The 16,580-nt window shown below is 47.1% G+C and overlaps 1 protein-coding gene across 1 annotated transcript; it reads right to left on the reverse strand.

The window, feature by feature from the left end:
• Nucleotides 1–419: 419 nt before the first annotated feature.
• Nucleotides 420–15,647, reverse strand: LOC138467743 (zinc finger MYM-type protein 1-like). The gene is made up of 3 exons (XM_069607966.1): nt 15,199–15,647; nt 3,940–4,095; nt 420–3,102 (listed from the first exon to the last, which is right to left on the reverse strand). The coding sequence occupies exon 3, from the start codon at nt 3,082–3,084 to the stop codon at nt 1,501–1,503; it is 1,584 nt and encodes a 527-aa protein (XP_069464067.1). The 5' UTR covers nt 3,085–3,102; nt 3,940–4,095; nt 15,199–15,647; the 3' UTR covers nt 420–1,500.
• Nucleotides 15,648–16,580: the final 933 nt, after the last annotated feature.

Consider the following 16,580-nt stretch of genomic DNA (forward strand, 5'->3'; position numbering starts at 1 on the left):
AAGCACTCAGTAGGTGTCATGGGTTTTCTGCAGTGACAAACATGCAGATACGCTTAGAAAGTATCAGCATCCTACAGTAAAAGACAGATTATCAAGAGACTTCACTGAAGCCTTTAAGAAGCAGTAGAAGGCCATTCCAGAGCAGTGGCGGCTGGTGAGTTTGAAAGCTGGTGGGGCATAAATTTTCCAGGGCGAATTTAGTAGCGAGTGCGCACAGCGCGCGAGCCCACACCTCCAAGGGGGGTGCGCGGGGGTTCTCCCCCCGTGAAATCTTTGGAAAAATGGCCTACAAAATGTGCAATTTACCGTCCAAAAAACCCACCAAAATATGAAAAAAGCATTCGGTTTTACATATTAATGGTGGTACACTAGTCTTACGTGTGCAAGTGTGATGGTGTATTTTACAGCAGCTTGTATTGAGAATAGCTGGTACTATGGTGTATGCATAAAGAAATTCATTATATAGTCAGTAATGATGGAAACATATGTTTGTCATGCTGTTACTGGCATTCACATGCATTCATCCTCTTACTAAGGTGGGATTTTAGGCATTTTCTGAAAGGGGGAAACTAAGCTAAAATATTACTTTAGTTTTTAACCACTTAATTAATGCAACATTTGTCCTACCTCTAATGGCTGTCTGCCTCGCTGAGTTGCCATTGCTTCGGTTGCTCAAAGTTGCAACACGTGGAATGCACAGGTGGTCTCAGAAATAGCACATACATATTGCATGGAGAAAAATGCAACAGAAATAGTTTACTAAGTTTATTATGTTGAGTGCTTTATAATCAACAACAACCATAACATCCAAACATACTTCACATTTCTCACTGTTCTGTCAAATAGATCACTGCAACCTTACACAAAATCCTAACATATAAAAGGCCATTGAAACAAAGAATTCAAGGTAACCCACAAAATAACTGCAAATAGCTTGTTTGTAACAGAACATTCACTGGTCAATCATTTTGAAAGTTTGTACACAAATTGTGCACGTCTATTTTTCAGAGAGGCAAATTTATCAATAGTCTGTGTATTGAAGTCAGGGATCTCTTGAATTAGTTGTTTTTCCATGGACAGCATGGCCAAAGCATTCAGACGATCCTCAGTCATTGTGTTTCTCAAGAATGTTTTAATTTGCTTCAGGGTGGAGAAACAGCGCTCAGACTCAGCTGTTGTCATGGTTGTAGTAATCAGAATTTTTAATAACTGCATTGTCTCACTAAATGCTCCTTCGAGATTGTTTTCAACGAACAATTTTAATAAAGAAATTGCCCCACTTGAACTACAGAATTCTGGTCTCTCATAAACAATTGAAAGCTCAGTGCGCAGTCTTTCCTTGTTTAACATGGGGTACGCTTGGACAGTTGCATTCAGTGCATCATTGGGAAAAGACTGTCCATGTGTTTGAAATAGGTCACTCTGCAACAATTTGGCCTCCTCCAAGTGGTTAGTAAATGCAAAGCGTTCTTGGGCTTGTGTAACTATAATATCACATACTTATTTAGCCAAACGATTCAAAGTGTTCATATTTGCATTGCGACCTGAAAAAGTTGCTTCTGATGGAAGTTTAGCTTCCAGATTGTCAGTGCTTCCACCTACTTTGCCAATGCACTTGATAAAAGTTGCAGTAGCTTTCTGCACATACACAGAGTCAATGTCTCGCTTTTGAAGCTGGTTATATCGAATGTCGACATGGGGCATTATGTCATTGAACAAAAAAAGGAAGAAAAGGATCTCCTTCTCTTTCAGAGTTCGAATGAATCCCTGGGCCTCATGCACAGTAACGCCCTCAAAATCAGTCCGTCTTTCAATAATGAGCTCAAAGCATGTACAGAGTGCCTCCCTGTGCTGATATATGGCTTCCACTACCCGAATATGGTAGCTCCAGCGAATGCGAGATGGTTTTGGAAGTCTGTGATCTGATACCTCATCTAGAACTGCGGTTCTTTTTAGAGAACGAGAAAAAAATGTACAGAACCCAGAGATATCACAAAAGAAGACTTGAGCTTCTGAGATTTTTGAAACAGCCTGTTCAATGATGAGGTTAAGCTGGTGTGCATAGCAATGTACATAATGTGCATTTGGATACACTTCAGCTACTTTCTTTTGGACACCACCAGACACCCCCCTCATTACACTCGCACCATCATATGTTTGCGCAATTACTTTTTTTTGGTGGCAATCTTCAGGGAATACTTTGTCCAATTTTTCCATTATGGCAGTAGCAATGGTCTGCGCACTAGAGTCTTTCAGATGAGAGAATCCATAAAACCTTTCAACAATTCTGTATCGTTCATCAATGTAGCGATAGACTAGCACAGACTGAGTCTTAGTGGAAACATCAGTTGTATCGTCTGCCTGAATAGCCACATAATCAGTGCATTTTAACTGCTCTACAATGATCTCTCTGGTGACCGTGAGCATGCAGTCCAGCAGTTCATTCTGAATTGTTTTTGAAGTGCCCTTGAATACTGTTGCATTTTTTAAGTGTAGTTCCATTGCACTGTCTATGCTGGATACAAAATCCACCAGGCCTCTAAACACACCAGGATTTAAAGAGTCTTCAGTTTCATCATGGACACGTAAAGCCAATTCAAACGCACCACAAAAACGCACACAGTCTATTAACTTTGACAAGATGTATCGGTTTTTATCCACATTCTCATTATGCCTCATCACGCTCCGGCGATAGGCATCATCCAACTGTGTTGCAATGTTTACACTTCCCAACATGCGCAGCTGTAATATATTCTCAATATGAGATTTGCACGATTCATGTCTCTTTCTTTTTTCTGTCAAATGCGTTAAGTCAGTGACTCCTATTTTTGTCCAGGCCGTTTCACCTCCAAACAGCAGGCAAGGGAAGCAAAACAAAGACCGCTTAGCAATGCTACCAGTGAGCCATGTCTTCTTTTTATACCACACCATGGAAAATGTGTGTGTGTAAGCCTTTCCCCTATCTTTTGCGGACTGTTCAATTTTTACATCTGGCCGATCAGGCCCTAGTCTTTTCACCTCCAGTTTTTCACTGTGTGTGAGTCCGGAAAATGGTTTTGAGAGTAATTGGTCCACTGAATTCATTTTCGGCAACAGTGACACCTGTTAATAAGCAACATGATTATGTACATGTATATGTAGATGGGATCATGTAGTCATTGTTAGGTATGCTCTTCAATAACACATAAGTATAATTAGTTGGTACTAGACACAAATAGCATCTGCAATTATACACAACTCTGCTGTACTTATCATCGACCAGTGCAGTTGAATATAATTGCTGATGTTATCTATGCATGCGTTAACACACATGCCCATTAGCAAATGTGACACCAGCCACGCAGTAGGTATTGCAGCTTGTTTGGCAAATGAGTACTTATGGAAGAAATGAGGCAAGTTTGTTCTGTTAATACTGTTCTAAAAAAACATTGTTTAGAATGTAGGGAGATTTTTCTGACTGTGTGACAACCCCAACCCCTCCCAAGCACTGTGGGAGCAATGGTGAAGATTAGAAAGAAGGTATTCTGATGTTTGAAAGACTGTGGGATTTTACAGCAGTAAAACAAATTACTGTATACCATTCAACTGGAAGATACCAGGACATCATGAGGTAAGTGGGACCACCACCCAATTCTATCCTTCGAAAAACAGTTTCCAAATGGACAGGTTTGCTTCAGTTGAACCATAAGCAGGCCTTTTTGCATTATATGTATGGCTTTCCATTTTCACATGCCACCCTCTCAGCTAGTCATAGATGACATTCTGTAGTCTGCACTGTTCATCAGATTTTTCCCCACCTCATTGATCCCCACAAACATGGGCTTCTTTTAAAAAATAATGTAAAGAAGATAGCTGTGTGCCTTCTTTACTACAGATGAACACAAACAGAGTTGGAGTGCCCTGAGCACCAAACCCTACAAAAGACTCATGCTAACTCACCTCGTTCTGGAGAATGGTCACTGCAATGAACTCCTTTGCAGGCTATGGGAAATCCAAATCCGGGAAGGTGCACTATGGAGGTTGAAGTCCGATGTTTTTAGTTGCACAATTGCCCTGGACTGGTTGGATTTGTTCATGTAAGGTGTTGCTGATGGTCTGTAAAGAGAAAGCGAGAGACTGATCTGAGAAAGGGCAACATAGGCTCAGAGCAGTATCAAAATGGTTTTCACACATGAAGGGGAGAGAGTTAACTGCTTGTAACATTGAAGCTGCATCAGAATAATCATTAGTACGATGTGTAAAGAAAGTACCAACAACTACCACCATGTGCTAGTCATCAGTTGTATAACGCTGCAATATATACATTTGTGTAATGTTTTCGTTCTGGGGCTTTAAAAGTGCGCTTTGCGGAGCTCACATTACAAAATTAATTTGCTGCAGCCCTTCAGGCACCCGATTTATAAGCACTCTGTGTGTCCTTCGCTGAAGTCCTCTTAAAAACAGCATTGGCAAAGCCACTGAGATCCTGTTCAAACACAAGCATTAACAAAGCCAACATTTTGGCCTTGTTCATACGGTGTAAGCTTCTGCCAGGCACTGCTATTAGATTGCCAGGAACTTGCACCATGTTTCTGCTTCTACAACAACGGGTAGTTAATTCTGCTACAGCTGTGCCTGGCAAGTGCCTTTCCCATGCTTACACAAAAGTCCACACTGTTGGCATTGCCATTGCTTTTTCCTCATAGCAGGGGACGCGCACCAGTTTTGTATGCATGTGCATCGCTCACTGTAGTCAGGTATTCAGTGGTAATGCCTCCCTTTTCCTCGTGATGCATATATACGTTTCTTGTATTTGCACATGTGTGTTGCTAGATCATGAAAGGTTTCTTGGCAAGATACCAAAATATCCCTAAACGTCAGAGAGAGGTAATTGCAGTCAGTATATTCAGTACCAGAGTGACGACGCGCAACACTTTCATGCAGTACATGCCAGCAAGTACAGTCTTAACTAAAGAAACGGGGCGTGTATACTAGCCTAGAGGTAAACAAGGCAAAGCAGCACCATGCAGGTAGACTTGACAGGCGATTGAGGGGAACAAAGGACCAAGGAAAGGATGGAGATGCAATAATACAGATAGGGAAGCGGGAGTGAAAGCATGGGAAAGAGCAGGGTTTCCCTAACAAACACGCGCTCATATTTTTCATGACAACCAATGTACACACTGGCCTCATAATAAGCATCCAGGATCTTAAAACTAGCTGTCAATTCGCAGTACAAACGAGCTACGTACCTGGAAACATTTACTCTCGTCCCCATCTCCAATAAAACTTCCACAGAAACCATTCTGGTGTCATAATCCTGCCAATTTAGTCTCATGAAAGTGAAGACTAGAGGGGAATACTGCCCCAATGAAACAAATCACCGGTAGAAAGTAAAAACGTCACCTGCACATCAGCAAAACACACATAGCAGGACATATGGGCAGGAACGCCCCATACAACAGCTGCCAAGCCGATCAAGAATGGTTTCCCCCAGAAGCACACAATAAAACCTTGGCATTATCAGAGAAAACAAATGAAACATAAGCACTGCACCACTGGGCAGTCAATGGACAGGTAAAGAAACACCCTAGTACTGTCTGCAGTGCAGTCCATCACAACAGCACTGCCTTGCTACAAGGCCAGCCAAAGAAGAGGCCAGACGCACCAACAAACAACCTTTGAACAAACTTCCTGCAACACATCAGCTGCAAAGGGGCAGCGCCTGCCGCAGAGACCCTGCCGAGGGTCCTTGCACCTCCACATGTCAATACAATGAAATTATTGAGTTGGGCCATGTGTAGTGACAGTGAAACTGAACTGTTTTTATATTGAAAAGCCTGGTAGCCATGGAGCGCAGGCGCAGCACGTGGGAAAGCTTTGGCGCGCAGACAGTCGAGTGGCTGGTGTGCACTGCAGATTTGTTCATGCAAACACTTATTTTACTAACCCCCACATGCTATTTCTCTGGGGTCTTCTCACAGTGCTGCTGGTGTTGAATAGTAAGGTTCGATGCAAATTTCAAGGGCTCTGGAGGAAACCCCAGCCACACTAACTGAGATGGGGAATTACTTGTTATGAGCAGCTAGTCGCTTGATACATTATGATTTCCCCCTCCTGCTATAAATTAAGAGTTTCTATACTGCGCAGTCACCTTATAAAAACGGGCCGTATGTCTCAGTTTCCTTATCTAAAAAAAGTGGGCGTTAATTAAAGCTGCCTGCTCGCCTATATTAGACCTATAAAAACCGGGGTGGGAAGTGTTTGCCAGTGGATGGCCCCTTGAACCGTGTGTCTGGCAGACAGGCCGTGTCTTTGTTTGATAATTTGAAGTGGCCATTGGTGTTTTGGTTGGTGGGTGGGGGGAGTGGTCAGTGGCCCCAGTCCTTGTTTGAGCATGCACCTTCAGGGATGTGTATTGACACAGGCCCCAGCCACCCCATCCTCGCCTCACACAAAGACAATGTTATTGGAGGGGGGATGTGTATTTGTCTGCTGCTCTCACCCCCAGCATCCCTCCAGAGGAAACCCTGATAATGGTGTCTGTGCTTGTTAGGCCGTCTCCTCCCCGGCCCCTCGCAGCATGCGCCCCGCAGGGAGGGCCTCACACCTGCCGCATTTTCACCTGGGGGTCTATCCACCCCACCTACCTCCATAAAGGGTCCCAGGAGTGCAGCCGGCCTCAAAACAAAGCTGAACCTCCAGGGACTTGGACAGTGTGGAACAGCAGCGTGGACAGGAAGGAAACTCCATCCCTGGACCCTGGCCTGGGATGAGCAGGATGCCCACAGACATGGCGGCATTGGGGGGCCTGGGATGTATACAAGGCCGCAGTAACTTCTACTAACACCGCAGGAGCAGCAGGCCCCCAGCGGGCCCCACAGGAACCTCCACAACGCCTTTTCGGCAGGTAAGAGCAGTCAGTAATGCTTCCTATCCTATCCCTCCTCCGCATGTCAGCCTACTCATGGGCCTCCCTCCCCCAGAGCCCCTCATCCATCCCTCCGGTGTCCTCACAGTGCTCCTCAACTCCCCGGCCTCTCGCGTCCACAATCTCTCATCTCCCACTCCCAGTATCTTTCATCCTGGCCGGCAGCCTTCCCCCCTTCATTCCAGAATCCATTACCTCTCGAAATGTTCACCTCGCCACTGTCTGCAAAAGGCAATCCTTGCATAAATGAGCATCGTTCCTTTCGGTCCCCTTCCCGCTCCTCACCCTTCCTCTGCCTGTCCATCGTCTCCCCATTAGCCTTATCCCGTCCTTCCCAGCCCTCCGAGCGCCCCTCATATATTCTCACCCTTCCGTTAACTCTCCCTGACCGTTGCCATCAGCCTTGCGCCCAGGACTCCGCCCTCACCTTTAACTCTCCAAGGCTAAGCATCTGAATTCTGAAATCCTTTAAACAGGACTCTGTGGGTGCGTTACTTCTTGGGACTATTAAAACCTAGTAGACTTTAATGCCCTGGAGCAGCTTTAACGCGCACTGGAAAGATTAATTTTGGGGAAAATAAGACCTTCTCTGCCTCGTGCAGCCCCGGCCGCTCCGGCGCTGGAAACAATCAGTAATGCGTCCCGGCTCCTGTGGTTAAAATGCAGCTAATGAATTCCATGCAACTGCACACAAACTAAACATCCACTTTGAAAAGAAATCCAACAACTTATCAAAAAGAGATACACCAAAATGCTATTTTTCAATAACTGATTATAGCTCGGACACGCCTAATCTATCGAAAGAGCAACCTGTACGCAGCACCCAGAAGCGACCCTCAAGGCGACAAGTCAGCGGGGGGGGGGGGGGAGAGAAACAAAAAAACACAGGTATGACATATAAATGATATCGAAATAAACAGGGCAATTCTACACCTTTCAATGATTGCACATGTGTGTGTAGTGAATGGAAGCTAGCGGAAACCAGACGCTAACTGCTTCAGAGTGCATGCTAGGCGCTATATCCTCGCCCGCCCCCAGTGGGTTGGCGTCAGGGACTTGAGTGCGAATGGCAGCGTTCCAGTAGGCTGCGCTGCAGACTACCAAATACAGTCCGTCCGTGCATGCAATAGTGCCCCGGCCTTCCCCCAATCATTCCCAATCCCCCTCGTCCTTCATGGCACACTGTTCTCTCTCTCATCATGCTAGGCCACCAACAGCTGTGGGCCTCTCCCTCGCCCTGCCAGGGCTTTCCCTGGGTTGTACCGTTTTATATTTTGGGGAGATTCAACGTGCAGCATGCCTGCTTGGGCCTTGCTTTATTGGCCCGAGGCCCTTGGGCCACGGACCGTGGGTAAATAAAGTCCCAGGCAGGCCGCATGCGGCCCCCGCCTTGGTGGTAGTGGGACACAGACACAAGTTTAGGCCCCAAGTTGCCTACACGGCACAACAGTCAGCAACACTAAAAGACGTTTAGGCCCTGGCCTACACGTCGTTCAGTGCTGGGGCCTGGGGCTATGGTGTTACACTCCCCGGGCCCACAGACACAAACAACATCTGGGGGTACACTTTACTAGTACTTACCGCCGGAAAGCTCGTCGTGGACCAGGCAGTCTCTGCTGGGCTGGTGGTCTCAGGGCAGGGCAGCAGCTCAGCTTGCGTCGTGTTTGTGTCGTCCTCAAATCCTCAAAGAAAGAATCAGGGCCAGGAGGAGACTGGAGACGTATGAAGGTGGCGCAGGCGCATGCACACACCCTGCATAGATGCAGTAATGTCATTGGCTGTTTGACAGCCAATGCAAGGATTGTCATTGGCTGGCAAACAGCCAATGACATTACTGTATCCATGCAGGAGGGAGGGAATTTCATTCCTCAGTGCGCTGTTTGTGCACATTTTATACTGGCGGGGCCACTCCTGAAGCGCCCCGCCAGCCTGTGTGGAGCTATAAGCTCCACGCACTCTACTATTGAAAAAAGATGCGTAAAACAGGACGCACCCCGCTCTGAAAGCCGGGCCGGCCCTTAGGAATTGTTACACATACACTGTAATTGTTGTCTTGCCACAGCGCCCCCGCGCTGTTGGCAAAGGAAATGCATCCATCTTGATTAATCTCTTTTAGCATCTTGATTAATCTCTTTTTGGCCTCTGCTCTTTCTAGGGGAACGGCGCCCGGCCGCCCTATGAAAGCAGCCGCCACTGTTCCAGAGGGATCTTCCACCCACTCTCAGCCTGGAGAAGCATCTAACCCTCAGCGAGTTGGAGGTAGTTGAGCAAAGGGCACAAGAAGGAAGGTATTTTGGAAGAGAGAGTTGAATGTAGTGCGGGCCCAGGCCCCAGAAAGCCTTGTGGACGATGCACGTCTTAAACGTGATCCTTGCTGCCACAGAGAGTCAGTGAAGAGATTTCAGGACTGGAGAGATATGTTCCCTGGGCTTGGGGTCAAGGATAAGTCTTGCAGTCCTGTTCTGGATTCGTTGCAGAGGGGGAGCGTAGTGGAAGGCAGATTGACAAAGGCTGTTGCAGTAGTCTAGCCTAGAGAGAACCAGGCCTCTGGAGACAGTGAGCTTCTGGGGGAACATGAGAAAAGGAGGAATACCTCTGATGAGGTGTGCAGCTGGTAGTGGGCCCTCTTGGGAAGGTCTGTGATGTGAGGAGAGAAGGAGAGAGTGGAGTCGAAGATGACACAGAGGTTTTTTGCCTCACAGGAATGCGAAGGAAGAGGACCCAAGGAAGGGGGCCAGAATGAGAGAGGGAAAGCAGGAGCAGGAGTCCCAATGAGAAGGATCTGTGTCTTTCTGACAGTAAGGCAGAGATTGTTGGAGGTGCACCAGTCTTGAATAAGGGATAGACAGTCAGGAATGAGCAATAGAGGAGAGGAAGCTGAGGGGAGCTTGAAAGAGAGCTGAGTGTCATCTGCATAACACTAAAAGTTGAGAAGGTAGAGATCAGGTGGACCAAAGGGGCCAAGTAGACATTGATGAGCCAGGGTGAAATTATAGAGCCCTGGGGAACACCACATGTGGAGAGAGAGGTGTTGGAGAGAAAGGACCCAAGTTGGACCTGGGAGGGCCGGTCCAGGAGGAAGGCGGTCAACGACTCCAGGGCCTGATCTGTGATGGCCAGGTTCTCATGGAGGCGATTGATCACAATGGCATGATTGAACATGTCAAAAGCAGAGGAAAGATCGGGGAGGATGAGGACAGAAGGGAGGCTGCAGTCAAGATTAGGGAGGAGATCTGCATGGGTATTCAGAAGAGCACTTTAAGTGCCTCTGGTTGCTTTGAAGCCAGACTAATGGTCATGGAGACAGCCAACAGATTTAGTGTGGAGAGCAAGCTGGGAAATGGCCAGCTTTCCCAGGAGTTTGCCCAGGAAATAGAGATAGAGATCGGTTGATGGTTTGCTGGACAGGTAGGATCGGCAGAAGGCATTTTAAGGAGGGGTGCACAAGGGACTGCTTGAGGAGAGAGGGGAAAGGTCCGGTGGTGAATGAGTGATTGCAGAAATCATCCATGGCTGGAGCGAGGGTGTTAATGTGCTCCTTGATGGTTCTGGAGGAGCAGGAGAGCACCCATTTGGATGATATTTTCATAGATCGGACTAGTCTAGAAACATTGTCAGGTGTTGTCAGAGAAAAATAGGAGAGGCGGCCAGAGGGGGGGCAAAAGAGGTAGAGGGAGAAGAAGAGGAGAGCCAGGACAGGATGTCCTGAGTTTTAGTGGTGAATTGAGAAACCAGAGCTGTAGAGAGGGTCTGGGAGGGAACAGGAAAGGTAGAGATTGCAGAAGGATTGGCCAGCTCCTTGCAGATTTTAAAGAGTTTGGCCATGTTGTTAGAGACCGCAGAGATGTGGGCTTGGATGTGGACTCTCTTCTTGGACCGGACAGAGAGTCTGTATTGCCTTTGGAGCAGGCAGCAAGCAAGTTTGTCAGAGGATGTGCCCGAAGCCCTCCACTTCCTACCAGCCACCCTACACTTGCATTTTAGGGCGACGAGGTCGGAGTCATACCAAGAGTTGCACTTGAATGTACTCTTCAGACGGATTCTCATGACAGGGGCAAGGATGTTGGAGTGTTGGTGATAGAAAGATGCAGGTGAGAGAGGGCTGTGTCAGAGTGTGAATCGGCCGCAGGAGTAGGAGAAGCAGAGAAAGTAGAGGCAAAGGCTTCCACTGACACACGCTTCATTGGCCAAATGACCGAAAAGATAGAAGGTAGTGCTGGGGTGGGTCACCTGAGGGACAGAGTTTCAACTGAGAAGAAAGCAGAAAGTGGTCAGTCCAAGAGAGAGGAGTGGTGAGAGGGTTAGAGAGGGGGATGTATGAGGAGATGAGAACATCCAAGGTGTGTCCGGCAGAGTGTGTCGGACCAAAGGGTGGAATGGAGAGAGAGTGCCAAAGAGGTTGCACAAGAGCCCAGAGGAGGGATTAGAAGAATCCAGGAGGATGTTGAGGTCTAAGAGAAGGAGATGTTGAGAGCTAGGGGCAAAGAGAGAAGTGGTGAGGTCAACCCACTCCGAGAGGAAGAGGGCAACCTGGCCAGGTGGCTGTATATGGTGGCCGCAGTCAGAGAGAGGCCAGCAGAGCTAGAGAGCCTGCAGACCAGGCATTTAAAGGAGGAGTAGGCCTGCGTAGGAATGACAGAAGCAGGGACCCACTCTGGAAAGATCAGGGCCACTCCACCTCCGGGTCGGTAAGTTCTGGGCTCAGAGAGGATCATATAGCCCTCTGGGAGGAGGGTGTCAAAACACGTGACAGAGCTGGGCGTAAAACATGTCTCGGTGATAGCGAGCACATCCAGGTGAAGGTATTCAATGAGGCGGATGATGTCAGTGTAGTGTTTGACAGCAGAGCGAGAGTTGAGAGTAGCAACGTGGAGCGGGTTGCCACATTTGAAAGACTTTCGGGGTGGGGTACAGGAGGGAGGTACACCCAACGGAGGTTGTAGATGGGCCCTATAGTAGGCAGAGGCAGTAGATGTAGGTGGGAAGGGAGAGGGGTGTTATTCAATCATCTTTCTTGTAATGAAGGCTTTGGGGACTTACAGGCCAGTTCTGCACCTAACATCACTGAACCACTAGATGACAAATAAACCAATGGACTATTGCCAGTTAGTGATCAAGGCATTTCCATCTTCCACAGCTGCTAAATAACTACTGCCGTCATATTTAGCATTTGCCTGTCCTATTTCTTTAGTCAGTGGCTCTCTCCATGCTGGGACTTGTAGGCCCAAATTTATGATGGAAAAGTGAACTACAAGTCCCACAATTAAACGTTTTGTTGACTGGAAAAACTGGGGCTGGCTCATGACAGAACAGCCTCTCTCGAAAGAAATTTTGTATAGAGCTTAAGCATGGCAGAATTATGGGTCCTATGGTGCGGTAGTATCCATCTTAGTTAACACTGTCGAGAAAGAGTAAGTCAATACCAGTGTGCAATCTATGCATTTTCTGTCTGCAGCTGTAGGCCATAATTCAAGTTTTTGTTTTATTTATTTATTCAGTTTTCTTTTTAAGTGCATATACAATAAGAAAAAAACAGTTTCAAAGTGCACACAGGGCAGGGAGGGAGCAAGGGTGGGAAAAACATTAAAACACAATATTTAAGAGCATAGGAGGGAAAGGGTAGAAAGGACGAACCTACTATGCCTTGTGAGTAAGGAAGAGGGAAGTGCAGCAAGGAAGAGGGAAGAGGGGGTAAGTGCTGGGGAGTCAGAACTCATGGGTGAGCCACAGATGAAGTGCTAGGAATGTTGGGTGCTACACGGACTGGGGCCACTGGAGGTGAAAGTGCGAACCTCCAGAGCAGAGGGTGTGCAGATGCAGGTGCTGTGGATAGACAGGAGCTGGGCAGAATTGGTGTGGGAGGTCAGGGCCCTGAGGATGCATAAGGGTCCAGGGCAACAATTGCAGCAACTGTTGGATTAGCAGAGGAGAGAAGAAGGGAAGGAGGAAAAGAGGAAAGTCTTAAGGCGCTTCTGGAATTCGAGAAGATCCTGCTCAAGACGCAGAGGGAGGGGGAGGCTAATCCATAGGAGGGAGCCCGCTGAGGAAAGTGAACAACCACCTACTCTCTGTTTAGCAAAACGCTTTACACACAGTTGGTGCCAGAGGAACATATTGGTCTAGAGGGAGAGTATTTAGTGAGATGAAGTTCCACTGGAAAGTGAATACAGAGGTAGAGGGGGGGGGGGGCCTAACTATTCAAGTTCTTGCAATCAATATGATATCAAATTTCAGTGGTGTTTGTTTAAACTGTGTTTATTACACGTTACACACTCGATTTGAGTTGCATACATAAATGCCTGTGATGGTGCTCATAAACTGGGTTTATTACACGCTACATACTCGGTTTGAGTTACATACATAAATGCCATTTGAACGGTTAGTTCTCCTTTTTGAATTCTGTAACAATGAGCCTGAATAGATTGTGAGCGGGGATGGGCCAAGAGCTCTGTTACATGGAGGGTGTTTGGTTCTTTAATACCTTCCCTTGAATGCCTTTAGTATTGTAGAGCAAAGTTTGACTTGTATTCCAGTCTACCACCAGACGCCGGACACACTGGGGCTCCTACCTCACGCTGCTTATCTGTCTAACTGGTGCTTCGAATTAGGCCGACATTGGGGTATGAGCAGAGTTTTTATCTGCACTTCCCCCGTGCCTGTCCACTGCACTCTGCCTTCATTGGCTTCAACTGAGTAGTGGATCTCCTCGATTTAGATCATTGACCTTTGATCAACCGTCTGGTCGCTATTCAACTTAGTGCTAGGGTAACTCGTAAGCCATCTTTGAGTTTTCTCTTCAGGCCATTGGTGGGGTCTCCATAGTAACGCTGTAGGGATAATATTCCCACACCAAGACACTGGACACACTGGGGCTTCTACCTCACTTTGTCTTTCCAACTGGTGCTTTGAATTAGGCCGACACGGGGGCCTGAGCAGATTCTTTATCTGCACTTCCCCCGCGCCCGCCTGCTACACCCTGCCTTCATTGGCTTAAACCGAGGAATGGAGTTCCTCGATTCAGATGATTAACCTTGGTTCTACTCTCTGATTGCTATTCAGCCTTGTGCCAGGGTAACGGTGAGCTATCACTGCTTTTCCCCTTTAGACCTATAGTCTCCATAGTAATTTTGTAGGGATTACACTCCCATACCAAGATAGTGGACTCTCCATTCGGCACCAGTGCACAAGCACATGGTTGCCATAACTACCATTATAGCAAACAGATACAAAGCCACGCGCGTTCGCGTCGGACGGCTGTTTCCCTTCCTGGTACTTTGGAGTGTTAAGTACTTCACTTTCCTGCACTAATATCACACAGAGATACTGAAGCCTTTTAGTTCCTTGCATCAATCCATTCGAGACGCGACCATTTAGCTCCTTTTGAGATAGTGCTCTCTGCACCACGAGCCCGGGAGCACCCTGCCAGGCGACGCCAACTTGTGGTCAAATATCATTTCAAACGCTGATTTCAGGCTAGTACTATAATCACTTGTGCTGCACACTAATACTGTATACTAATACTGTCATTATCTACACTGCAGGCTCGCTGCATATCCAAGTTACTGACCAGCCACTATATAATATAGAACTAGGACACGTGTTGCATAACTGTTAGCAGCTTATAACACTTATTGGTTTTATTTCGATTACAGCCAGCAATCTTCCCTCTATTTTTCTAGTTATTACAGGTTGTTTGAAAATCGTCTGCTACGTTCTTCCAGCCTGCTGCAGTTGAGTGATCCACTCCAGCTGGGTGAGTACCAGTCCCCATTATATCATCCAATACCTAATTAGTCGACCAGTATGTGATTATGGGGATGTCTCTATTGAATATGAGTTTACATGAGCCCTTATTCTCACTTGACAGGCGTTGACCCTGCATGCGTGTTCAGTGTATGGACATGAAGGTGTCAGATTAGAGCCTGGTGACAATGGTGGGTTTTTGAACTCGTATTGCAGTAATGAGTTCTTCTTACCAATGTAACACTCAGGTGTACTTAAGAACAGACTGAGCGTTCAATTGGTTGAAAGATGGTTGGACACACTGGAACCCCGGCTGCAAAGAAAACAACTCAGTTAACAGTGGTTTAAGTTAACGGTACAAATATCATAAATTGATCATTGGGAACCAACCTGATTTAACAACAAGGTGCACATAACATATCAGGCATGGAATAGGCAGCCGTGGGGATGGAAACAAGTCTAAAGACAAAAGTGAGAAACCATGTAAAACAAGAACTAGAAGGGTGTTTTGGTGGAAATAACAATCAATAGCAGTCTTTTCTTACCCGTACGTCCAAGAGTAAACTCTTACTGTAGGCACCTGAACAGGAAGACATAGCTGTAATGAAGGTCGGCAAGTCCCAAACAAATCCAATGGAAAAACCCAGAATCAAGAAAACCACGTAGCCCGCCGAAACGAGGATGCCTAATGTCCCACAAGTGCTGCAGGCAGTATCAAGTCCAGCACACAAAAGTTCCATATTCCCGCCAGCACGAGTACGCCTAGGTGATCCTCTTTTGCTGTGGTACCATGTAGAAAATCCAAACAATGTTCATGAGCTTAACGCAAGTCCATAGCCATTCCAGCTCGTAAATCCGAAGCAGACAATGGGCCTCATTACACGGATGGCGGTAGGGATTTACCGGTACCGGTAAATCCCTACCCCCTTACTACGAGGTCCCTTAGCGGGTTGGTGCTTTAACGCCTGCTTTTTGCAGGTGTTAAAAACCAACCCGCTAAGGGACCTCGGAGCTAATTACGGCACCGCAAAATTGCGGTGCCGTAATTAGCGCCTTCCCCATTCCCATAGAGCCCTATGGGGCAGAAATGGGAATGGGGAAGGGCAATGGCGGAAGGGGGATTTACCGCCCCACCAACCTTGGAATGGGGCGGTAAATCCCCTTTCTGCCAAGGCGGTGCCAGTATTTTACCGGCATGAGCCATGGCGCTAATAGCGCCATGGCTCACCGCCTTCCGTGTAATGAGGCCCAATGTGTTGAAAGGACGAGGAGAAAGCAGAGCCAGGTAAACAATCCGGGTCGTAGCAGTACAAGATAGACCAAAGACTAAAGGGGCAAGGCAAACGGAGGTCCGTGTAACAGGCAAGGGTCATAGAACGTAGGAATCAGAACCGCATGGAACGCTACTGTTGCAATCCGTGACAACAATCAGAAGCGCCGGGAGGCAAGAGGGGCGGAACTATATTGGCGTCTTGGCAACACAGGAGTCATGTGGGCAGAAAACGAAAGGGACACGTGACTGGAGCCGCGTTAGGTGCCAGCATCACCGCGGCAACCCCCAATGCCTCCGGAACAACCTCTTGTGCAAATGGATGCCTGCAGGGAAGTTCCATCTTTTATTTCTTAGTGTGCAATTAGAGTTACGGCCGGGTAAGTAGGGCCGCAGCATCGGCAGTCGTGATCTAACAGAAGGTTAGTGAACAACTTCCTACGTTAGTGAATATCTTTCTAAGTAGCTGTGGCTGTATGGCTCGTTATTTGTATTGACCCCCTTTTTTGATAACAATCTTCTCTTTAACTCTCTAGGTATTCACATATTGAACACCATGAGTAATTGGAACAGATAGCTATCCCAGCTCTGATGATGGATTGTTAAGAATCCGAAACGCGTTGGCTATATACCATCTTCAAAAGGAAATATTTTGGA

The sequence above is a fragment of the Ambystoma mexicanum genome, chromosome 4q (assembly GCF_040938575.1).
Source record: "Ambystoma mexicanum isolate Mex_15411 chromosome 4q, UKY_AmexF1_1, whole genome shotgun sequence".
In the NCBI taxonomy this organism is placed as follows: Eukaryota; Metazoa; Chordata; class Amphibia; order Caudata; family Ambystomatidae; genus Ambystoma; species Ambystoma mexicanum.

Excerpts from the sequence above, each read along its gene's own strand:
- LOC138467743 (XM_069607966.1), bottom strand. The coding sequence starts at position 3,084 with ATGAATTCAGTGGACCAATTACTCTCAAAACCATTTTCCGGACTCACA.